This window comes from Lissotriton helveticus, chromosome 2_1 (assembly GCF_964261635.1).
Source record: "Lissotriton helveticus chromosome 2_1, aLisHel1.1, whole genome shotgun sequence".
NCBI classification, from domain to species: Eukaryota; Metazoa; Chordata; class Amphibia; order Caudata; family Salamandridae; genus Lissotriton; species Lissotriton helveticus.
In genome coordinates this window covers 607,188,447-607,212,482 of record NC_136059.1, presented here as the reverse complement: position 1 = coordinate 607,212,482, position 24,036 = coordinate 607,188,447, and the positions used below count along the sequence as shown (strand labels likewise).

The following is a 24,036-nucleotide window of genomic DNA, read 5'->3' as shown; positions in this document are numbered from 1 at the left end:
ATAATTCCTCCAATAGTAGTGGGTCAAGCACAGGCTCATACAAACGAGGAGGGAGACGAGGCAATAGAGGCCACAGAGGCAATCAAAGATTCCAGAACCACAACCAAGCACCAAGTTGGGCAATGGCACCACATGCCGGATACGGGCCGCCACCATTCCCCTTTCCACACCCACAATTCCCTATGATGGGTTGGAACCCAGGATGGCATCACCCTCCTCCTCCTCCCCCCCAAAACCAATACCAGCAGCCTTTTTTAGAACGGGGCCGCAGAGGCAGAGGGAGGAACAAGAGAACCCCCAACCAAGTCTCCTGGCAAACAGACGAAGCTGTCGGGAACCGCACGAGGAGCCAGACACCACAACCAGGGGCCAGCAACCAACAAGTCTAATCACCAACTTGTCGGATTTGGAACTCACACCCACGGAACAACGAGTATTAGAGAAAGGACTGGGGTTTGTGCCTACGGCTCGTCCTGATAAATTTAAATTACATTGTGAACTCACGGATTTTTTCCGCAAACTAAAACTGAAGGCCTTTTTTGAAGGTAAAGAGGATCCTGATGCAGAAATGCGTAAGGGAGATACTGGCCTGAGACCAAAATCGACGTTTGTACCCCCTCCGCACACTGTACCAGCTGCTATTACAGCTTTCGAACAAGCAGTGTTCTTGGATTTGGAAGCATGCCCTGAACCGCACCACTTTGGCAACTTCAGCGCCGAGGAGTACCGGGCACTTGATAAACTAAAAAACAACAACGCTATTACCATCAAACCAGCCGATAAAGGTGGCGGCATCGTAATCCAAAATATTAGGGATTATGAGAGGGTATGTGAAGAATTACTGAGTGACACCAACAATTACCTACCACTTACCACAGATCCCTCCCCTGAACTCCAGAATCGTATCACCGATCTGGTCCAGGAGGCCGAATCCAGGGGTCATATATCTAAAAATGAAGCAGACTTTCTTTCGAGGAGTAATAAAATTATTCCATACTTCTACACACTCCCGAAGACTCATAAAAATAAATTGCCCCCACCTGGACGCCCAATTGTGTCGGGAATCGGGTCCATTTTAGAACCCCTGTCAACCTTTTGTGACCAGTTCTTGAAACCAATTGTGCAAAACACACCGACATACCTCAAGGACACGAAAAGCCTGCTACACCAACTGCAATCAATCTCTTTTGAGCCAGATACCATCATCTTGGCCACCTTAGACATTGAGAGCCTTTATACCAGTATCCCGCAAGATGAGACTATAACGGTACTAAAGGCCGCCCTGCACTCTACCACTTGGGAATATAACACCCCCAGAGACTTCATAACTGAATGCGCCACCATCGCACTGAAAGAAAATTTCTTCGCATACCAAGGGCGTCTCTTCCTACAATGCTCGGGGACCTCGATGGGCAGTACATTTGCCCCCAGCATAGCGGGGTTGTATGTCGCAGACTTCGAGGCTAAAAACATACTGTCTATTAACAACCCGTTCAGCAGAAATATCACATACTGGAAAAGGTATATTGATGACGTGCTGCTCATCTGGAAGGGCAGCATGGAAAGGCTAACGGAGTTCCTGAACTGGCTTAATACTCTTAACAGATACCTGAAATTCACCCACACCGTGAGCACTACGGAGGTGGTGTTTCTTGATGTGGTTATCACTAAGAGTGGAACAACCTTAACTACTAAGACTCATTACAAAGATACAGCTAAGAATAACCTGTTGCAGTTCTCTAGCTTTCATCCTCGCCCGTTAAGGGAGAATCTCCCGTATGGTCAATATTTACGGATTCGCCGGAACTGCAGCAACTTAGTTGATTTCAAAACCCAATCAACTGATCTAACAGCTAAACTGGCACAAAGAGGCTACCCCAACCACCTACTAAACAAAGGCTTCAAACGTGCACGGAATCAACCACGGGAAGCACTTCTGGAACCGACTTCGAAAATAACAACAACAGAAGTCCCCCTCACGTGTGTCACCACGTACGGTGCACTATCCAACCAGTTGAAAAAATCAATAAACAAGAACTGGAAAATCGTCACCAGCATCAAGAAGGACTGGCAAAAACCACTGTTTTCCTTTAAGAAAGGGCACAGTCTCAAGGATGCTCTGGTCCACACCAGACCTAAAATACTACCTGCAACCCCGATGAGGAGTATAACTGACACTTGGAACCTTCCTAAAGTGACGGGCCACTTCCCTTGTTCAAACTGCTCTGTCTGTCACCTAACTACCCCGACAAAATCCTTGACTCTGGAACCCGGTAAAACCTGGTGGCAGAAAGCCCACACTAACTGTAACTCTGTCAATGTCGTGTACCTCGTCACCTGCCCATGCTCACTCCGTTACGTGGGTATGACAACCCGTAAAATAAGGCTACGGATATGTGAGCACAGAAGTAATATCAGGTGCAAAAAAGCCACGACAAGAATGAGTGACCATTTCCTCCAGACCAATCACACCACCAACGACCTGAAATGGACTGTGATTGAACAAATCGTTGGGGGCCCCAATATATCTGAGAGACTGTTTGAAAAGGAACAGCGTTGGGTGTATCGCCTTGGCACCCATACTAATGGCCTTAATGATGACATTCCTTGGGGTTCTGTTCTCAAATAAATGACTGAAATGAATATCTGTTATCCCAAGATCTGTATCTGTTCCCACCAACTCCCTTTGTCTGCTACGGTGTTACTTTAACTTTCTTAACTTTCCTAGATCAGTTTTTACCACTCCACTGGTCTTGATAACACCCATCCTGAACTCATGAGCCAGTTATACTTTTCACTGACTCTGATTATACCCCTCACGCGCACACCAAATTGCGCTCTTGTGTTTCCATCCGTGTTCAAGTCTCACCTCGTCTGCGCATGCGCATTACGAGTAGTGTCACTATCCCGAATTCCGAAGGAAATCATGTCTGCGCATGCGCCTCAATCCGCGCGTAATTCCCGGAAGTGAGTAGCCTGCCCGGACCAGGCTAGCAGTCTAGCCCTGGAGTACATCCTCAACGCATGCGTGGTAGGAAGGCTGAAACTCCCGGAAGTGGTGTCGCGCCTTTTTCCTCACCGGCAACGCATATAACCGCCTTCACCCTTCCCAACCGGATCGACGAGACCCGGTCCTGAGGGCGTGTAGGCTTATCTGCAGGAGACGGACGCCGTGGGCGTGAGTACGAGTCCGGCTGAGAAACCATTCAGAGCTAAGTAGTGTTAACTGCTGCTTGACCAGGCTTTGGTGTCCCTTTTTCTTCCCTCTGTTTTGCTTTGCAGGATGTGCCAAATGCGCCGTCCCCTCCCTCCCGCGGTCTATGGGGTGGATTTTCATCCCTGGTGAAGTGAGACCCTCCCTCTTTCTCGCCACTTCTTGACTGCTTCATTGCTGACTGGCCACTGGCCATTTGGCCCATTGATCGATGAGTGACAGAATGTTGCGTGTTTATTTTCACTGCCATTTCGCCCTCATTTCACGTATCAATACCCTCCCCTGTGCACTTACACAGTTAGATTTTGCAAAATTGGCAATCTACTTTGACAGTGCCACCATATTAACAATATGACTTATCGTGTAGCCTCAGCCAACGGCAGAGCCACGCACCTCTGCTATTCTGCATGAGTGGTGCACCCTGGCACTATGAGCACTAGAAATAGACTGAATCTGGCTAAATCAATTGACAAAATATTCTAATTATGTTTCTTTTGTCTTGTGTTGTCTGTGTTTTCTTACCTTCACAGGTGCCTTTTTATTTTTAGTCTCTAAATTTTAGAGGCTGGAGGTGTGTGCGTCCTACCTTCGGGTGGTGAAGCCCGCCTCTGTGTTTTTGTGCACTTCACAGATCTTTTAACTTTCAAGCCCTCTGGTAGGGTGGGCCTTAGAGTGCCCATACCGCCGAGGTTTAACACCATAGGTCCTGACGAATGCCAGGTTAATGATACCACACCGGCTGAAACATGTCCATGTCGACCATTCACATATTCACTTAATGCTAGAGGGAGTAAGACCATCCAATTAGTTGGCTCTACTCACCTACACATTTTTTAACCTTGCCCTTGATGGTCTTTGATTAAAATTAAATTTTTGACACATACAAGGCAATTTTAATCTCACCACTTGACACTATTCACGTAATTTTCCACATAGCCCTCCCATCACGAAAACCAGCTCCGCAGTAACTCTGGCGTCGAAGCACACCGGGGTGACATTCGGTCACACCCGGTGGGGCCCGATGATGAAGCAAGTCACCGACCAGGTCGGTGAGTGAGGGCTTTCCTAACAAACCTATTGGGCTTTGTTGTTTCCTTGTGCTCTGTGCCCTTTTTCCACCTGAACCAGAACAGGAACACTCTTTTGTTGTTGTTACATATTATAATTTGGGGACTAAGAGTGTTCACGACTCTCCCTCTCTCTCTTATTGTTTGTATATACACAGAGATCCCCTACTACAGAATAGGGGATTCCCTGATCAGTGTGTGTCAGTGGTAATTCCTGTTGTGAGAGGAGCAGTGTGGTCAAGTCTGGTATGTCTGAAATTGTGTGAATAAATGCTTCGCAATGGTGTGCCCAGATTTATTGTCGTTATCTTAGAAATGCTTCTTTTAGAAGTTGGCATTTCTGTGTGCTATGTGTCTGCCTGCATGATGTGAATTGCATGAGCTGGGAGGTGTGTGTGGCTCCAAGAGGGGTAGGATGAGTCTGCACTAGGCTGAATGGGACACCTGGGCTGAGAGTTGTGGGAGGGGTAATCCCCTGACTCTGAATAGGATGGTGCCTGCCCTGTACAATGCTGGCTCTGCCCCCTGGGGTGTGTCTGATCACCTAGCCCCCACCTGACAAAAGGGCAGAGGAGCTTGCAAAACAAAGTGCTCCAAATCCCCGCTGAACAAGTTGCATCTGGTTCCCCCATGCCATGCACATTACACAAAGGAAAAGTTGATATAAATATAGGGGCTGTGAACCCATGAAGAGGTTCAGTTATTGTTCCTGAATCCTGCCGAGACGTGCTGCTGCTGGGGCCCAGGGGGGGCTGCCATGAGGGCTTGCCTCCCTGGGCCCTGCATTGCCCCCTTGATCCCTAAGGACTTTTGGGACCCTTTTGCTTGTACGGATAGTCCAGGACCTTCAGGACCTTTTTGCTGTATTCCAGGCCCTGTGAGCGCTTTATTCTAATTTTCCCCAAAGGAGAGGGAGAGCGTGGCCTTCGCAGTGCGGGGCTGCAGTTCGAGGGAATCCCGATGTGGGGATTCCCCCACATTTTGGTGCCTTTTTTGGCGGGTGCCCACCCCGCTCATTTTTGTTATTTAAATGGTGGGTGCCCACCCCACATGGCTGCTTTGAGTTTATTTTCCTAGCGGGAGCGCACCCACTTTATATTTTTAAATCAAGAGGGAGCCTAGTCCTCATTGTCGCATCTTGTAAAGAATCACCGCAGCGGCCCGAAACTGGACGTCAGGCAACATGGTGCCTGAAATGGGGTGGGACTTCTGCTTCCTCAAGGGAAGCCCGCGCCCACGGGACGGCCAGAAGGAGGCCGTATCGATGCAGAGTCCCCGGTCACAGGAGGGGGCCGGGTAAAGTAGAAAGAGAATCCAGGAGGGACCCACCCCGCGCTGGACATTGCCAGGGATGAGGAGTGTTCCCCCCCCCCCCGCCGAGAGCCCGGTGAGTAGGGGATGGCTGGGGATGGGGAGTAGAATCGAGGCACAGGCAGTGCCTATCCCTCGAGCGGACCCGCAGGAGAGCGGGTCGCTCCAAGGTCACCTGTGCCCCCCCCCCCTTCAGCGCTAGTGTCTGGGCGTTCCTGTAGTAGAGCAGCCGCCCCACCGATGGGAGCATTTCTTGGCACAGTTGTGGTGCCGGTCCAGGCCCCGTGCCTATTTCCTGAGTGGCCCCATCTGGCAGCGGGCCACTCCAACGAGGGGGCAACTTCATTGAAAGAGGGCCGAGAGGGGCCCATGATCTCCTGGTGTTGGCCATCGTTCTTTACAGTTGCCCCGCTTGACAGAGGGCAACTGCAACGTGGGGCATGTTTGTTTCCAGAGCCTCAGTGAGGCCCAGAGGGCACAGTTGTGCCAGGTGCCTATTTTTCTATTCACAGCTGCCCAGCACTTAGTGCCAGCTGCTACATTTAGGCCCACAGCTCCTGGGGGGCCTTTTTGTGAGAGGTAGGAGTGAGATGCACTCCTTTGCCCCAGTACTTTTACAGCTACACGGCAATTAGCGTCAGCTGGCACGTTTAGGTACGCGCAATTGCTCACTCGTGAAATAGGCTGCAGTGGCAGCCGCCCTGACTTTTGGACATAGGGCATTTGAGCCCCTTTGAAAAGGCCAGCTGGCCAGGGGGACTGATATGTTTGTAGGGCTTGTGGTGCTAGGAAATGTAATTCATATAGTATGATTTACGCACCCTGCTTGATGCCTATAACTGTAGTTTATGTTGGAGGTTATGCTTTATGGTTGGGAGGTTATCCTCCACTGTGATTTATGCCCCTAATGTGAGTCATGCTTAGGAGGATATAGTCTAATGCCGTCAGACTCATGAAAAAATTGCATAATGTATTTATGCTGGTGAGGTTGGCGCAGAATGTAATTCACGCCTAAATGTGATACTGTGCATAATATGATTTGTGTTACAGGATGATGCTGAGTATAGTGTTTGCCAGTAATACTGGTTGTGTTTTATGTTTAATATATGTTCTACATTTACTATCTTTACTAAGTGATGGTTCTGACAGTGGTCCAAACGGCCCTGTCATGTGTATATATTCCCCTGTAAATATTGCCCGGTGCCAGTTGGCACAGTGTATGTTGTGTGATTACTATTCTAATGTGTTTTATCATAATACAAAGGCTATCTTTGATATAACCTTGTGTGGAGTTCCTTTTGTGGTGTGCCTAGTATGTTGTTGCTGTGTGTGTTGCGCAAATGCTTTACACATTGCCTCCAGGATAAGCCTGACTGTTCATGCCAAGCTACCAAGGGGGTGAGCAGGGGTTATCATTGGCGTGTAATGTCCTTGCCATGACTAGAGTGGTGGTTTCTGCCTGGCTTAGGCACAAGCCGTAGCCAACCAGAAATCCCATTTCTAACAGAAACCGAGACAAAGGCCTTGATGGAAAGGTCGAAGGGGCAAACTGGGGAAACCCAGTACCTCACAAACCAAAAAGGAAAGGGCTGGAGCTCTGCAAGCAGTGGTGGTACTCATGAAGGGGGCCAGGAAAGGCGAGGAGACTGGCTCTCATTCAGTGAACGGGACGGAGGGATCGGACTCGGACTTCTCATGGGCTGACAGTGCCTCAGTGCTTCAATGCCATTGGTGACACTGGGTACGACAGATAAAATCATCTGATGGCCAACCTGGGAGTCCCAGAGATGGAATGCATGGTGTGAGACACCTGGGAACTGTTCGGTGCGGGGGGAACAGCCTGGTGAGCGCTTTGGTGTAAACGCGCTGTGGGCGGGCTGAAGACCTTTGGCCTTGGGACTGCAGCCAGCACCCCCTCGGAGGGCTGAACCTGAGATTGATTTGGTCCCCTGTTGGTTTTGATGGTTTACCTGAGGTTTGGGCAGGTTTGGGCAGCTGGCTGTTGCCAGACTGCTCCTGGGATGGGAAGTTCATGTTTGGGGATATTTTCTGTGTGTTTCAGTTCATTTACATTGCGAGGGCTGGAATCCTTCTGAGTGGGGTTTATAATTATGTGTCAGATGTTATGCTGGATCGCTCAACACCCCCAATGCCTGGGGCCCAGGCTCACCGCTGTTGCTGCTGGGTTCCATGAATGGATGCAACACAGGGGACTGGAGGATGTTTGGAGGTTACAGCATGTAGATGGAAGGGATTACTCATTTGACTCATCCACCTACCAGTTGCATGCTTGGCTGGATGCCTTACTAAGTTCTGGACTGAACCTCAGCATCGCCCACACTGAGTATCTGAGTAGCACAATATCAGACCATAGCCCCCTCCTACTTGATGATAGACTGGTGGGAGACTGTCCCCTGATACCGCTATTGCTGCTTAACCCAAGGGCCCTTGAGGACACGTGCTTCAGGGAAACTCTTGGCACTGCTGTTGAAAATTACCTCTTAGACAATGTACGTACAGTTTCTATGGCACTGATGGGGAGGTAGGCATCTAAAATAGTGGTGCGCGGACACTGTTTGGGGAATTCAGTAGGTGTACTGCACGAGTTACACTTGGATTTGGAGGCTCTTGAGACCCGCCTCCACAGACTGGGAAATGTGCAGGGTACGGCGGCTGCAGACTCAGTAGGTCAGCAGGAAACGCAACGACAACTTGAGGAAGCGCTTGAAATATTGCATTGCCATGATTATAGAAGTTATCTCACGAGGGTGGAGGATGAAGAAAGGTGGCCTGGTCGGATGCTGGCATGGTTGGTGCAGCCAGAGTCTTGTGGATCTCCAATTACGCAGTTGTGGGCAGAGTCTGGGAAGATCGTGTATAACTCGGTGGGAATTAATGCCTTGTTTCGGGATTACTTTGGAGGGTTATGTAGTGCACCCCTACCCATCTTCCTGAGGGTCCGGAGGGATTTCCTTGAGATTTCTTTGATACTTTGCAACTCCTGGTGCTGAACACACAGGTGCGGGAGGTGCTGAGGGGGTCCAGTGACAGAGCAGGAAGTTTGCGTGGCTATTACAAGTATGGCTGCTGGGAAGTCCCTGGGCCATGAGGGTCCCCTCTGCAGAGTTTTTTTCTGCCTATGCTGCGGCTCTAGTGCCTCGGCTCCCCGAGTCTATTCAGGAGGCAGTGGTGATCCCCCTCCCCAAGACTAAAACCCCAGGGCTTGTTCAGCTGACTTTATTCCACTTTCCATGCTCATTATGGATTTTAAAACAGAACGCGCTTATCCTGTCTCGGTGTACGTTACATAATTTGCATAGACTGTAAACATTGTTGTTCCACCCTGAGATTCAGGCCCTCCCGCAGGCAGTGGACTTTGAAAAGGCTTTTGATATGGTCCACTGGGATTTTCTGTTTGAGACCATGGAGCGGATGGGCCTTGGGGGTGCGTGGGTGCGGTGAATTAGGCTGCTCTATGGAAACCTTACAGCACGTGTTAAGACGACGGGTTGGTTTCCCCACAGTACAAGATCTTTCGTGGCAGCAGGCAGGGTTGCCCATTATTGCCACTCTTATTTGGCCTGGCATTTAATGTACTTTTTGTTAACCTCCCGACCGATATTTCCCCTAACTGGTTTAGTCAAATGCACTCCTTATTACGGGACCTTATATGGGATGGGGGATGGTAGAGGGTGTTTTTGGATACCCCACTGTCTGAGGGTAGCTTGGGAGTATAAAACTTTGAATTGTATTACTTGGCTTCCCAGTTACAGTGGGTTGCACAATGGCTGGTAGGGTCTGCAGCTTGCAGAGACTGGGTGGACAGACTCCGTAATGCACTACACCACCCTGATAGCTAAGCTACTCAACCCGGCAATTGAGTTGCTGTATCGGTCTATGTTACTGTCCACAGCTATACATTGTTGGAAGAGATGCAGGACAAAAACTGTGGGGACTCCTCTTTATCGGACTGCCCCATAGGAAACCCCTAATAGTATTCACAGCAGAACACTTGGTGACCTGGATGACGGTGGGGCTAGAAACAGTGGGGGACTGCTACCACTTGAACACCCTTGCTCCTTTTATGACCCTGGTCGAAGATTCGGGCCTTCCACTGGACAGTTTCTCCAATACGAAGCCCTGGCTCAGACTGTTAAACAGATGAAATAAACAAGGACCCCCTGGGTAGTAATAATATACAGATTCCTAGGGCAGGTAACAAACATGTGAGTAGAAAAATCCTAGGCCATCCACTAGATAAGTGAACAATTTAAACAAAACCCAGTAGTGAAAGGGACAATCGAGTGAAATTTATATAAAAAACATGTTTTTAATAGACATAATAAAAATCATATAGAAACTAACCAAAAGTTAATCTATATGATGACAATAAACATTAATCATAAAAACATACATCAACATATATAGGTATTAAAAAAACCATATAGATGTGACATATAATTATACAAGGTTCAGTAAAAAATACATTCAGGGTTACAATAGATGTTAAAGGTGCTGGAGAATATAAAAACTCGACGCGCGTTTCGGCAGAAAACGCCTTCCTCAGGAGTCACAGATGATACTTTATAAATCTGTTCACAAAAACAAAACAGGTATCAAATATCCGGGTAACTACATTATAAACAAGCAAAATTATACAAAGAAATATAGCAGTGTATTATTCATATTATAGACTGTTAAAGCCCTACGGGAAAGGGGTAGTGAGGAACCCGCAACTCACCCGGTACTGCATTCCCTGTTGGCACTAGGTACTGCACAACACCAGGTGAATGGTTTTATTGCTTATTAACTGAGACAACTCGTGGGCCCCTTTTAAGACTGTGTGGGAGATGGGAGGCGTTCTTTGGGAGGGGCCTCACAGATTCATAATGGAACAGGGCCCTGGCGTATCCTAAATCGGTCTTGCAAAATACAAGGCTGAAATGTATGCAGTTTAATTATCGGCATATGACCTACATGACCCGCATAGGCTTCAGGTTGTATATGGTGGTGAAGGTCTGGGTTATCCGAGGTGCAAGCTTGAGGATGCAAATTTTGTACAAATGACTTGGGCGTGCCCTGGACTATGCCGGTTCTGGGAAGAGGTATTGATGGTGGTGGGCACGACACCGGGCTGCACTCTTGCTTTCACAGTGGATGTGTGTCTACTAGGGCTATTATCCCGCCCGACTGCCAGGAAAGTCGGAAATACATTTATCGGCCTCGTCTTAGTCTTAGCCAGATGTGAATAGCTATTGCCTGGAGATCTATGAGTGGGCCTACGGTTGGGGTCTGCAGGCGTGATGTTTCTCATTGGGCCGGAGCAAAGAGCAGAGCATTGACTAGGGAGGAATCGAGAGGACTGTGAAGGCGCGCCATCGCAGAGTAATGGAGGGAAAAAGAAGGAGATCAGCCACGAGGGTAAAATAGGCCCATGGTTGGGGATCCTGGACTAAAGGGCGGCTTGGCCCAGGGGGGAGGGGGGATTTCTGATGGGGGAGGGGGGATTTCTGATGGATGAGGGGGGCTATCGAAACTCCAGTAGGCCCTCCTCGTGGCTGGCTGTGCTTGGGTTGTAATGGTTTACTGGCAGTGGAGTGTACGCAATTGACCCCTGCGGCCCCCTCTATCCAGATGGATGGTGCCCTCGCGCCCTCGTATCCGTCCCTGCAACCCATGACGCTCTCTATACCACCCTGCGCATATTGGTTATTAGTTGAATTAATTACGTTAGATTATGGGAGGCATCCTTGCAGCAGTTCCTTTTTCACATAGAATAGACTATCCTAATTCTATAAATGTGTTATGAATCAATGTATCATTATGCCACTTGATCACTGAAGAACTGTTGGCTGTTATTGGTCTACATGTTGTAGATTGAAAATGCTAATAAAAATGCTTATTTTTAAAAAGACACTCAGGTTTGCACAGTAATTAAAGGGAATCCTCCAATAAAGTTAAATATTAGTAATCAATTATTTGCTTATAAACGTCATAAAATGATATTTTCATGCGTTTATTCTGAAGTATTTTGATATCTGAGATCGTGAAAAACTGAATGCATTTCTTTGATAATAACATTGACTAATGCATTATATTTAATCTCACCTTTTTGTATTTACTATTTCTTCTAGTTCATTGGACTTTTTAGCTGCTTTCCTCAAGACCTCCTCAGGAACATCTGCCAGTTTTGCAACATTTAGGCCATAACTTCTACCAGCTACGCCTCTGGTTATTTGATACAAAAAAGTGATAAACTCAGGGTTCAGTTCCTTCTCCAATCCTATAGTAAAAAAACAGAAGTAAATGTCTATTATGCTATGAGAACAATCTATATGCACGTTTACTAGAACAATCTATATGCACGTTTACTAGAAAATAAAGTACTTATTAACCATTCTGAAAGATAAAAAAATACTCAAGCTATTTACCAGTGAAATGGCAATCCTGAATGTGGCACTGAATAGGTTGAATTCCTAATGATGCCTAAATTACACTGAGGTGTGAATTTGTTTGCGTTCTGGCTAGGCCTTGCAAAATAACAGAGCAGTATTTCATATAGCAACTCTTTGCTAATGCTAGGTTCTCAAGAGGCTACTACTCAAGACGAGTACCACAGTTTGTTACACGGAGTCGTGATAGTGAACAAGCAAAGCTTGCAGTACTAAAGACTGTTGCTGGTTGTCCCAAGATTAGGGAAAGATCAGCTGCCATAGATTAGAATTGCACTGCAAAATATGATATAATTTTCATAATGTTTAATAAATTAGGCAGGTCTTAATAAATGAGGCAAGACTGGTACAGTGGAACATGCAATGAGAGACACCGAGGAAAGACTACAAGGGCATGTTCAACCAGCGACACAGGAGAAGGACCACAATGGCATATACAACCATTAACATTAACGGTGAAGAAGGACTGTTGGACTTGGCCCTTCTGGCAGGTTCACCCCTAAACTTTTTGCTTTTAATGGTGACCTGGTGATGGTGATTTTTGGGTTCTGCGCACTTTCACTGTGTCCCAGTGGAAAGTGCGTGGAGTAAGGTTGGCCTGCCCCCCCATAGGAATGCATGGGGAATATCTGTGTCCCTGGTAGTTCCTGATGCGTGGGGTGTACAGGCTCGAGTCTGGTATGTGCGGACTCGTGTGATTGAATGCTGCGAGATGATGCATGCGGCGTGTATGTGTCTAGTGTGGAAGTGCCACTTCTAGACATGGCTTTGCGTGTGCTGTAAAGGTGCTGGCGTGTGATTGGCTGGGGCTGGCTGGGATGCCAGGCTCCATGAGTCATGATGGGTCTGCCCGGTGGTGAGTGTGAGATTAGTATGCTGATGGCTGGGGAGGAGTGCACCTGGGTCCTGAATAGGGCTGGGATTTCCCCACAAAATGCTGGCTCCGCCCCCTGTGGTGCGTCTAACGACCCTAGCCCTGCCAGTGAATAGAGTGAGGGGCTGAGCACATCAAGGTTGCTCCAAAACCAGCTGCGACTGGTTTCTCCCCCACCCTGCACCTACAGACAAAGGGATTTCATGTATAAGAAGGGGCTGTGTCCTCTTACAAGTTGTTCTCTTCCTGGTCCTACTTGAGGGGGGCTGCTGCTGCTGGTGCCAGGAGGAACCGCCACTTGGGACTGCGTTCCTGCCTGGAGGGCCCAGTGAGCTGGCCCCTGGCCCAGCCTTGCCCCCCCCCTGCCTTGCTGCATTCCTGAAGGACTTTTGGCTGAACTCACTGCCCTCAAGCGCCTGGCAACGCTTTATCTGGGCCCTAGCGCTGGGAGCGCTTTACTTGCCCCTCTAGCGCTGGGAGCGCTGGATTTGCCTTTATAGCGCTTGGGAGCGCTTTGTTTGCAGAAAGCCGGTTCCCACCCGGCATTGTCCCGCGAAATTGTCTTCGCCGCCGCCCGGCCCACAGCAGGAAGTCAGGCAGGCCCGGGACGGGACCGAGGGACACCCGGAAGTGCTCGAGTCAAAACCGGAAGCGGACGGGAGCCCACCACGCGCTCCGGTGAGAGGAGAAGCCGGCGTCTTTTCAGCCCCCCCCGGGCTCCCAAAGCGAGGGAGAGCCCCGGAGAGAGAGAGAGAGGGAGGAGTGTGCAGAGAGAGCCCCGAGGAGCGGGAGCTCTCGTGAAGCCGCACCAGAGAGAAGACCGGAGCAAGGAGAGAAGATTTCCCCCCCCCCCCACGGAAGCCGGTGAGTCAAAGTCGGCTGGGGGGGAGAAGGAGGGAAGTGGCGCTCTGCCGGTGCCTTCACCCCGAGCGGCCCCACTTGACAGCGGGCCGCTCCCACGGTTGCAGGGCATTTCTGTTGTCAGAGCCCCGAGAGGCTCAGCGCCACCGTTGTTTCCCGAGCCCCGAGAGGCTCCACCCGCCCATTTGTATTTACGAGCCTGCATGGCTCAGGCTGCATTCTGTTTCGAGGCCCGAGGCTCTTGGGGCATTTGCATTTGTTTCTGAGTCCCCCGTGAGGGACTCCAACGTCGGGCCACATTTGCAATTAGGAGCCCCGATGCTCCAGGGCCTCATTGTTGTTTTCGAGCCCAGAGAGGCTCGGGGGCATTTCTGTCTTTAGAGCCACGGAGGCTCAGAGGGGGCATTTTGTTGTGCAAAGAGCCCAGCGAGGCTCAAAGGGGCCAGTCATTTGTTTAGAGCCCTGAGAGGCTCAGGGGGACATTTTATTTCTTCAGAGCCTGCGAGGCTCCCACGTTGGCCCCATCATTTTCTCCAGCTGCCCAGCACTTCGTGGGCAGCTGCCACTCTTAGGCCACCCTGACATTTGGGGACACAGGGCGTCCTAGCCCTAGAGAGGCCAGTTGGCCTAGGGACAGTCACAGGTGGTGACTAATGTGAATTTGGCGCAATTGTGTTTTCCTGCACCTCTGAATGTGTTTTTATGTGTCATATGCCTTGTTCTTACACCTCTGAATGTGCTGGTTATGCATCATGTGTTTTCCTTCCTTACACCGCTGATTGTATGTTTATGCATCATGTGTTAAATGTTCCTATGCATATACTCCTAAATGTATGGTGATACTTAGGTGGTTGTTCTTGCTAGTACAGGTGGTTCTAGTGAGGTCCTGGTTCCCTGTGCAATATTCTCCCAAGGTGGTTAGGGTTGCGTAGGTGGTACTTACCTGGTTACCAGTAGTTACTGGTTGTTGGACCCGGCCTCGTGGCGTGGTCCCACTTCTCCCGCCTGGCGGGCCCCGGACAGCATCGACCCCTGTCCCCCGGCCTAAAGCTATCCCCTCCAACCTTCACGAGAGCCGCCACCCCTGGCGACCCCCGGCTCTCCCCCTTAGGAGCCCGGCGACCCCTACTCGCCCCACTCTGCGGATCCGACCCCAATCCCGGGCCACCATTTCAGGCCCTGACTCCATCTTGGACCCTCCACGTCCGGACCGCGTGGCCTCGGCCCGACCTCGGCCACAGCCCCCGCGAAGCCCCGACATCGAGGCACCAAGATCCAACCAGGTGGTAAAGCGGCCACTTGACGGATCCAGGAGGAGGGGAGTTTCGATGGGCCTCCAGCCGTCCCCGGATGCCTGGTTTCGATCGCCCTCCGGCCTCCCTGGGCGCTGGCTCCACCCCCCTGCTGGGTGTCTGGACGCTCTCATCCCGGCCCCTCTGACCCCCAGGCGCGAGGGTCCGGACATCAAAAGACTCCAGACCTATATCTGGGGCAGCTCTGGAATGGGTCGGGAGTTGTATCCTGGAGTCGAGAGCCCTGCTGACGCTGTCGCGGCTGACCCTGAGAAGAACTCGCTACTTTGAACCCTGAACCTCTGGAGCCTGCTGGCGCTGCCGCGGCCCAACCTCGCTGAAACCATCTTCGGAGCCTGCCGGCGCTGCCGCGGCCCAACCTCGCTGAAACCATCTTCGGAGCCTGCCGGCGCTGCCGCGGCCCAACCTCGCTGAAACCATCTTTGGAGTCCTGCTGGTGCTGCCGCGGCCCAACCTCGCTGAAACCATCTTCGGAGCCTGCTGGCGCTGCCGCGGCCCAACCTCGCTGAAACCATCTTTGGAGTCCTGCTGGCGCTGCCGCGGCCCAACCTCGCTGAAACCACCTTTGGAGTCCTGCTGGCGCTGCCGCGGTCCAACCTCGCTGAAACTATCTTTGGAGCCTGCTGGCGCGGCCGCGGCCCAACCTCGCTGAAACCATCTTCGGGTCCTGCTAGCGCTGCCGCGGCCCAATCTCGCTGAAACCATCTTCGGAGCCTGCTGGCGCTGCCGCGGCCCGACCTCGCGGAACCCCCCAGCTCGAGGATTGAGAGCTGAGCGTAGGGTACCCCTGTGCCAGACTGGTACCAAGACTGTCCCGCTACCTTTTTCCCCCAGTTACCGAGACTCTAAGGATCCCTCAATCCGTTTGTACATATTGCCGAAAGAACCAATCGTTATTGCTGATAAAGATTCTAAGAAGTTACCCTCTTGTGTGGTGTCCCTTTGTAGTGGTGTGATTGCTCTGCTGTTACGATTCTAGGAGAGGAGCCTCGCCAAGGAGGCCTCTCGACGGCGCTCAGCCAAATTCCATAAGAGGAAGTGGGTCTCTGGGGGGGGGGGGTCAGTCAGACATCTTCTGTCTCCCCGGAGATCGCCTTTCTAACATTGGTGGCAGGCAGTGCGATCCGAGCCGACGCAAATCGTACAGAGAGTGACTCACCCACTACTGACAGAAACACACCGCAACCATGAAACCAAAGAAACCAGACCGACCGCAGAGTTCCAGAAGGAACGGTTGGAAGAATATAACCACAAAGAATTGAAACAATTCTGCAAGGACCTGGGCATCGCTACCACTGGACTAAGCACCAAGGAGGATTTCAAGCAGGCCCTACAAACGTGGGTGGAGGCAGGAGCAACGCCACCCCAGAGCGAAGACAACACCGTTCCGAACATGCACCCGGAGACCGACGCAACCCCAGCGGGGGAAAGACCTACAAACATAGACACGGGCCTCTCCCACGAAGACGCCCGAGAGCGAGAAAGGAGCCGGCTCCACGAATTGGAGCTCGCCCGACTCCGTCTGAACGGAGCACTACAGCTGGCCGAGAAAAAGATAGCCCTTGAGCAACTATGGCTGCAAGGAGACCTAGAGGAGAAACGAAGGCAGAGAGACTTGGAGGAGAAGAAGCTCACGTTCGAGCACGAGCGTGGCTTAAAAGAACTTGAGATCAAGGCCAAGACGGGGGAGGCCAGCGCCTCCGGGAATCGGAGCCCACCTCCTCCTGCGTACACGAAGGTCCACATCCCCAAAGATGTCATCAAGGAATATTATAAAAACAACGACATCCAGCAGTGGTTTAAGGCCTACGAGGTAGCCATGGCCTCTCATCGAATACCCCAGAAAGACTGGGGTGCCGGCTTGTGGGGGAAGTTTGTCAACGAAGGGAGGGACGCCCTGCTAGAGCTCCCAGACGCAGAGATGACCTCTTATGAACACATGAAAGCCGCCCTCCTTACTCGCTATGGACTCACCCCCGAGATGTACCGGCAGCGATTCCGAGACTGTAAAAAACTCTTCGGTACTACATGGGTGGAGTACGTGAACTTCTATAGTAGAGCCCTGGAGGGATGGATCAAAGGCAGCCGGGTCACCACCTACGAGCAACTGTTCAACCTCATTGTATGGGAGCACCTCTCCAACAACTGTTTTATCGAACTCCGGCAGCATCTCCTCGACAGCAAACTGACCGAGCCACGTAAACTCGCCGTCGAGGCCGATCGATGGGTGAGCACCCGGGTCCCCCGGAGCCCGATGGGAGACTACGGCCGAGGTTCCCCGGGGAACCACCGCCCGCGAGGCGGCGGGTGGGGCCCGAACAGGAACCGCGACTCCCCCACGGGGCCGCCCCCGACCTCCACTTCACCATCCCTGGCCAGAAGAGGGTCCCCCCCAGCACGGCCGGGGCCCCGCCCGAACGTTACCTGCCACAGATGCCAGCGGCACGGTCATTATGCCAATGACCCCCTCTGCCCGATGAACCAACGACCCGGCACCACCGGTCCTCCGAGCCGCCAGATCGCCGCCGCCGCCCTGGGAGAAGAAAAGGGTGAAGAAGAGGACTATGACCCCGACCAGGCCGAGTGGGAGCCCGCCGCTATGTCCCTGGTATGTCTGGGCGAAAGAGACATGATCCCCCGGGCCCCGATCCCGGGCAACACTCAGAAGTACCGCCATTGGGTCACCATTAATGGGTGCCAGACCGAGGCCCTTCGCGACACCGGAGCTAGCGTGACGGCGGTCCGATGCCACTTGGTGACCCCATACCAGATCCTGCCCAATGTGCTGTGCCCCGTACAGTCGGCGGACAATTCCGAAAGCCTGTGCCAGATGGCCCGTATCCCCTTCGAGTGGGGAGGGGTGTCGGGCATTGTTAGACGGGGACCTGGAGGGTCGGCCGAGCACAGTGATCGCACAGACAGGTAACTTCCCCCCCACAGATGGACACCACACAAAGATCAGGGTAACACCTTTTATAGGCACTTCTGGTAGTAGAGTGGTACGATACAAGGCGATCAGGACACGATGATCCTCTCAATTCTAGTCTCTAGTAAGGGAAGGGGGTAGCGGGACAGTCTTGGTACCCACGGGTACGGAGGTGTAACGGTGATAGCTCACAATCCTCGAGCTCGGTGTTCGGATGGGGCAGACCGCGGCAGCGCCGGTCAGTCCCGAAGAGGTCGTAGGTGGCAACGGGCCGCGGCAGCGCCAGCAGGTCCCAACGAGGATGAAGGTTACAACGGGCCGCGGCAGCGCCAGCAGGTCCCACGAGAATGCAGGTTGCAACGGGCCGCGGCAGCGCCAGCAGGTCCCACGAGGATGAAGGTTACAACGGGCCGCGGCAGCGCCAGCAGGTCCCACGAGGATGAAGGTTGCAGAGGGCCGCGGCAGCGCCAGCAGGTCCCACGAGGAGGAAGGTTGCAGAGGGCCGCGGCAGCGCCAGCAGGCAGGACAATAGTTCACAAGGCAGGGCTGTGGCAGCGCCAGCAGTCCGTCAAGGATGAGTTCATCGCGGTGTCTCTCGACTCCAGGATACAACTGCCTTCCTGTCCTGGGGCGGCCTCAGTTATAGGTCTGGCGCCCTTTGATGTCCGGACCCTCGCTCTTGGAGGTCGGGAGGTCTGGGATGAGGGAGTCCAGACACCCAGCAGGGGGGTGGAGCCAGCGCCCGAGGAGGCTGGGGGTGCTCGGCACCTGGCGGGGGAGAGCCATCGACACTTCTTACTCCCATTGACCTGCCAAGTGGTCCGTTCACCTCCTGGGTGGAGGGTGGTGCCGGGATGTCGGGGCCTGGCCAGGCCCAGGGTTGGGGTCGGGCTGAGGCCGCGCGGCCGCGTGGTGCTGTGTCCAAGATGGCGGCTGGGCCGGGCAATGGTGCTGACGGTGGCCCGGGCCCTGTCCTGCGGGGAGGGAGCGAGCCCTTCATGTGGCCTGTCCAACATGCGTCCCCCCCAGCTGAAGGCGGGGAGAGTCACCCATCTTCTTGGGGACTTTCCTCGTCGAGGCGGAAAAAGCGGGACAGGCCATCCGCGTTGGCGTGGTCTTGGCCAGGGCGATGCTCCACAGTGAAGTCCATCCCCTGCAGGGAGATGGACCATCGCAATAGTTTGGGGTTCTCCCCCCGCATCTGCATGAGCCATTGCAGGGGCCGATGATCTGTCTGTACCCGGAAATGGGTTCCGAAGAGGTACGGCCGGAGCTTCTTGAGGGCCCATACCACTGCGAAGGCCTCTCGCTCAATGGTGCTCCAGCGCTGTTCTCGGGGCAGTAGGCGTCTGCTGATGAAGGCCACGGGTTGGTCCACTCCTTCGGGGTTCAGTTGGGAGAGGACGGCCCCAATACCATGGTCGGAGGCATCGGTCTGCACGATGAACTCGCGGCTGTAGTCGGGGGCCTGGAGCACCGGAGCGGTGCACATGGCGGCCTTCAGCGTCTCGAAGGCCGCGTGACAGTCGGGAGTCCAGTTGACTCGTTTTGGGTTGTTCTTAGACGTGAGTTCCGTGAGGGGCCCCACAATGCTGCCATAGTCCCTCACAAACCGCCGGTAGTATCCGGTGAGCCCCAGGAAGGCTCGGACCTCTGTTTGTGTTTCGGGGGGTTGCCAGGACTGGATGGCAGCTACCTTGAGTTGGAGGGGGGCCACCAGACCGCTCCCCACTTGGTGTCCGAGGTAGGTCACGGACCCCTGGCCGATTTGGCACTTGCTGGCCTTTATGGTGAGGCCGGCCTGTTGGAGGGCCTGCAGGACCGCTCTGAGGTGGTGGAGGTGGTCGGCCCAGTGGCGGCTGTATACCGCGATGTCGTCCAGGTAGGCGGCGCTGAATTCTTCGAGGCCCGCCAATACCTGGTTCACCAGTCTTTGAAAGGTGGCTGGAGCGTTCTTCATGCCGAAGGGCATCACTCTGAAATGGTAGTGCCCGTCCGGGGTGGAGAAAACGGAACGTTCTTGGGCCCTGGGGGTGAGGCCGATCTGCCAGTAGCCCGCTGTCAGGTCAAAGATGCTTAGGTAGCGGGCTGCCCCCATGCGGTCGACTAGTTCATCTGCTCGGGGGATAGGGTGAGCGTCGGTTCGGGTGACCGCGTTCAGCCCCCGATAGTCGATGCAGAATCGGAGCTCCGGCGTGGTGCCCGGTGCCGCGGCCTTGGGGACCAGGACGACCGGGCTGGCCCAGGGACTGTCCGAAGGCTCGATGACCCCGAGGGCGAGCATCTTGGAGACTTCTTCTTGGATGCATGTACGTACCCGATCCGGTACTCGGTACGCCCGGTGTCGGACAGGAGGACTGTCCCCCGTGTCCACGTCGTGCAGGCCCCAGGAGGTGACTCCGGGTGCGAGGGAGAACAGGTTTGCGAACGGCAGCAGGAGGGCCCGGCAATCTTGACGCTGCTCTGGGGTCAGGGCCTCGGAGAGTCGGACCCCGTCCACCGAGCCATCTCTTTCCCGAGTCCTCAGTAGGTCAGGGAGGGGCTCGGAGTCTCCTTCTGTGCCACTGTCGGTCGCCATCAGCAGGCTGAGCTCTGAGCGCATGAAGTGGGGTTTGAGCCTGTTGGCGTGGAGGACCCGGAGGGGGTTCCGGGGGGACTCCAGGTCGATGAGATAGGTGACGGGACTCCTGCGCTCGATCACCTTGAAGGGCCCCGTCCATTTGTCTTGCAAGGCACACGGTTCGATGGGGGACATCACCCATACCTGCTGACCCGGTTCAAACTCGATGGAGGAGGCATGTTGGTCGTACCACTTCTTCATGTCCTCCTGACTGGCCTCCAGATTGGCTTTAGCGATCTCCCTGAATTTCCGGGTCTGATTTCGGAGGGTCAGGAGGTATTTGTAGACGTCGGGAGGGGTCTTTAGGGGGGCCATTTCCCATTCCTCCTTCACTAGGCTGAGAGGCCCGCGAACGGGGTGTCCGTACAGGAGTTCGAAGGGACTGAAGCCGAGGGACTTCTGGGGGACTTCTCGGTAGGCGAAGAGGAGGCACGGTAGTAGCACGTCCCACTGGCGGCGTAGGGGTTCTTCCAGCCCCATGATCATCCCCTTGAGGGTGCGGTTGAACCGCTCGACCAGTCCGTTCCCCTGGGGGTGATAGGGGGTGGTGAAGCGGTAAGTGACTCCGCACTGCTGCCAGAGGGATTTCATATACTTTGAAATAAAGTTCGTACCCCTGTCGCTGACGACTTCCCGGGGGAAGCCCACTCGAGAGAAGATCCCCATCAAGGCTCGACCCACTACTGGGGCTGTTATAGTACGGAGGGGGACCGCCTCAGGATAGCGGGTGGCGTGGTCCACCAGGACCAGGATGAAGCGATGCCCCTGTGCTGTTCGGGGGTCCAGGGGCCCCACAATGTCTATTCCCACCCTTTCGAACGGGGTGGTCACCACGGGGAATGGTTGTAGGGGTGCCTTGAGTTTGCGGCCGCTCTTCCCGCTGGCCTGGCAGGTCGGGCAGGACCGGCAATGGTTGGAGACGTCATTTCTCATTTTGGGCCAAAAAAAGTGAGTCACCAGGCGGTGGTAGGTCTTGTCTTGGCCCAGGTGCCCGGCCAGGGGGACATCATGGGCTAGGTTCAACAGGAAGTCTCTGAAGTGGAGGGGCACCACCAGCACTCGCCCGGCCCCCAGTTCTGCGATTTTCTGCTCGCTGTACAAGAGATCATTGTCCCAACAAACCCAGTGGGCCCCGGTGGTGTCTCCTTGGCTCTGGGCGAGCGCTTGCTGTCGCAATCCCTCGAGGGAGGGGCAGGTCTTTTGCTCCTGCCGGAATTGTTCCTGGGTGGGCCCCCCTTCTTGACGCCACTGAGCCAGGTCGGGAAGCTCGGGGGGCTGTGTGGACCCCTCTGTGGTGGGGTCCGGGTGGTCGGTCTGGAGGAAGTCTTCTTCTGGAGTGATCGAGGGCGGAGGTGCTGCCCATTCTGGTTCTTCTGGTCTAGGGATGGTGCGGGTGGCCATGGACCGGGTGGTTACGCACGCCCAGTCCGGGAGACCCAACATCCCCAGATGCTCTCTTCTTTCTACAGCGGCCCACGGGGAGCTCTCTAGATCGTTCCCCAGGAGGCAGTCCACGGGGGCATCGTCGCGGACAGTTACTTTCAGCATGCCGGACACTCCTCCCCATTCGAAGGGGACGCAGGCCATCCGACACAGGCTCTCCGAGTTATCTGCCGATCGGACGGGGCAAAGTACGTTTGGTAGGATTTGTTCTGGGGTCACCAGGTGACAACGGATGGCCGTCACACTGGCCCCGGTGTCACGCAGGGCCTCGGCCTTGCGCCCATTGATGCTCACCCATTGGCTGTACTTCCGAGTGTTGGCGGGCAGGGGAGTCCGCGGGACCATGTCTCTTCCTCCCAGGCATGCCAGGGTCATGGCGGCGGGTTCCCACTCGAACTGCTCCGACTCATAGGTCTCCGTGTCTTCGGAGACTTGTTCTTCTCCCAGGGCGGCGGCCGCCATCTGGCGGGGCCCGGGGACCTGGTTCTTCGGGCAGGTCGGGTCACTGGCATAGTGGCCGACTCGCTGGCATCGATGACACGTCACGTTAGCTCGGAACCCCGGGCGCATCGGGGGTTTCCCCGGCCTGCTGGGGCCGGGGTGGCGTTAGTGGGCGCGGCCGGGGCGGCGTCTCTGCCCCGGCCCGGGCCTCCTCCTCCTCCTCGGGGACGATGATGACCTTGGTTGGTTCTGTTCTGCTCATTCGGCCCACTCCGGCCCACTCGGGTGCTCTCCCACCGGTCAGCCTCGGTGGCGAGCTGCCGGGGTTCAGTCAATTTACTGTCGAGGAGGTGCTGCCTGAGCTCGACGAAGCAGTTGTTGGAGAGGTGCTCCCACACAATGAGATTGAAGAGTTGTTCGTAAGTGGTTACGTTGTTACCCTTGATCCACCCCTCGAAGGCTCGGCTGAAATAGTTCACGTATTCCAACTACGTTGTACCTGGGATCCGGGTGCAGTTGCGGAACCTCTGGCGGTACATTTCGGGTGTAAGCCCATATCGACTGAGGAGGGCGGCCTTCATGTGGTCATAGGACGTCATTTGATGGTCCGGAAGCTGCAGCAGGGCATCACGACCCTCGTTGACGAATCTCCCCCATAGACCGGCTCCCCAGTCACTTCGAGCGACCCGGTGGGCGGTCATGGCAATCTCATAGGCCTTGAACCACTGCTGTATGTCGTCGTTCCGGTGATATTCTCGGACCACATCCTTGGGGATGTGGACCTTCTGCTCGGTAGGACCCGGGGAGTGCGGTTGCTCGGGCACCCCTAGGTTTTTGTTCAGTTTGCGTATTTCTATCTCCGCTAGTTTGCACTCGTGCTCGTATGCCAGTCTTTTTTCTTCGAGGTCTCTCTGTCTCTGTTTTTCCTCTCGCTCTTCTCTGAGCCGTAAGTGTTCTAAGTTTATTTTTTGTTCCGCCAGTTTCAATTCTCCGTCTAATCTGAGTCGTGCCAAGTCTAACTAGTGTAATCTATTTTTTTCCCGCTCTTGGATCTCTTCACGGGAAGGGCCTGTTCTCCGTTCCTCCGTCCGGGTGGTGTTGACTTCCGGGGCTGCGGGGTCCCGGGGGGTTGCGGTATTTGTCTCTGTCCAGGCCTCTAGGGCGTTTTTGAAGTCTTCTTTTGTGCTTAGCCCGGTGGTAGCAATGCCTAAGTCCATGCAAAATTGTTTGAGCTCTCGGTGGTTGTATTCTTCCAGCTTTTCCATCTGGAACTTCTCCGCCGATCCGCTCTCTTTGGTCGTCATTGTGGTTTTAGTCGTAGGGTGAGTTACTGTCTGTACGGTACGCGTTGGTTCGGATCGCGCCGCTAGCCACCAATGTTAGACGGGGACCTGGAGGGTCGGCCGAGCACAGTGATCGCACAGACAGGTAACTTCCCCCCCACAGATGGACACCACACAAAGATCAGGGTAACACCTTTTATAGGCACTTCTGGTAGTAGAGTGGTACGATAC

General features: G+C 53.8%; 1 protein-coding gene across 2 annotated transcripts in view; it reads right to left on the bottom strand.

Annotated features, from left to right (window-relative positions):
* MSH3 (mutS homolog 3) overlaps positions 1 to 24,036 on the bottom strand; it is a 1,953,894-nt gene that overhangs the window by 37,587 nt on the left and 1,892,271 nt on the right. Inside the window, exons 23-24 of one of the 2 annotated variants that reach the window (XM_078675311.1) lie at positions 11,701 to 11,875; positions 9,930 to 10,184 (exon numbers count right to left, since the gene is read on the bottom strand). In XM_078675311.1, the coding sequence (XP_078531437.1) occupies positions 10,163 to 10,184; positions 11,701 to 11,875 (197 nt within the window). In that variant the 3' untranslated portion in view covers positions 9,930 to 10,162. Of the gene's footprint in view, positions 1 to 9,929; positions 10,185 to 11,700; positions 11,876 to 24,036 lie in introns of those variants that run through there. The other variant, XM_078675310.1, reaches the window with a different exon arrangement.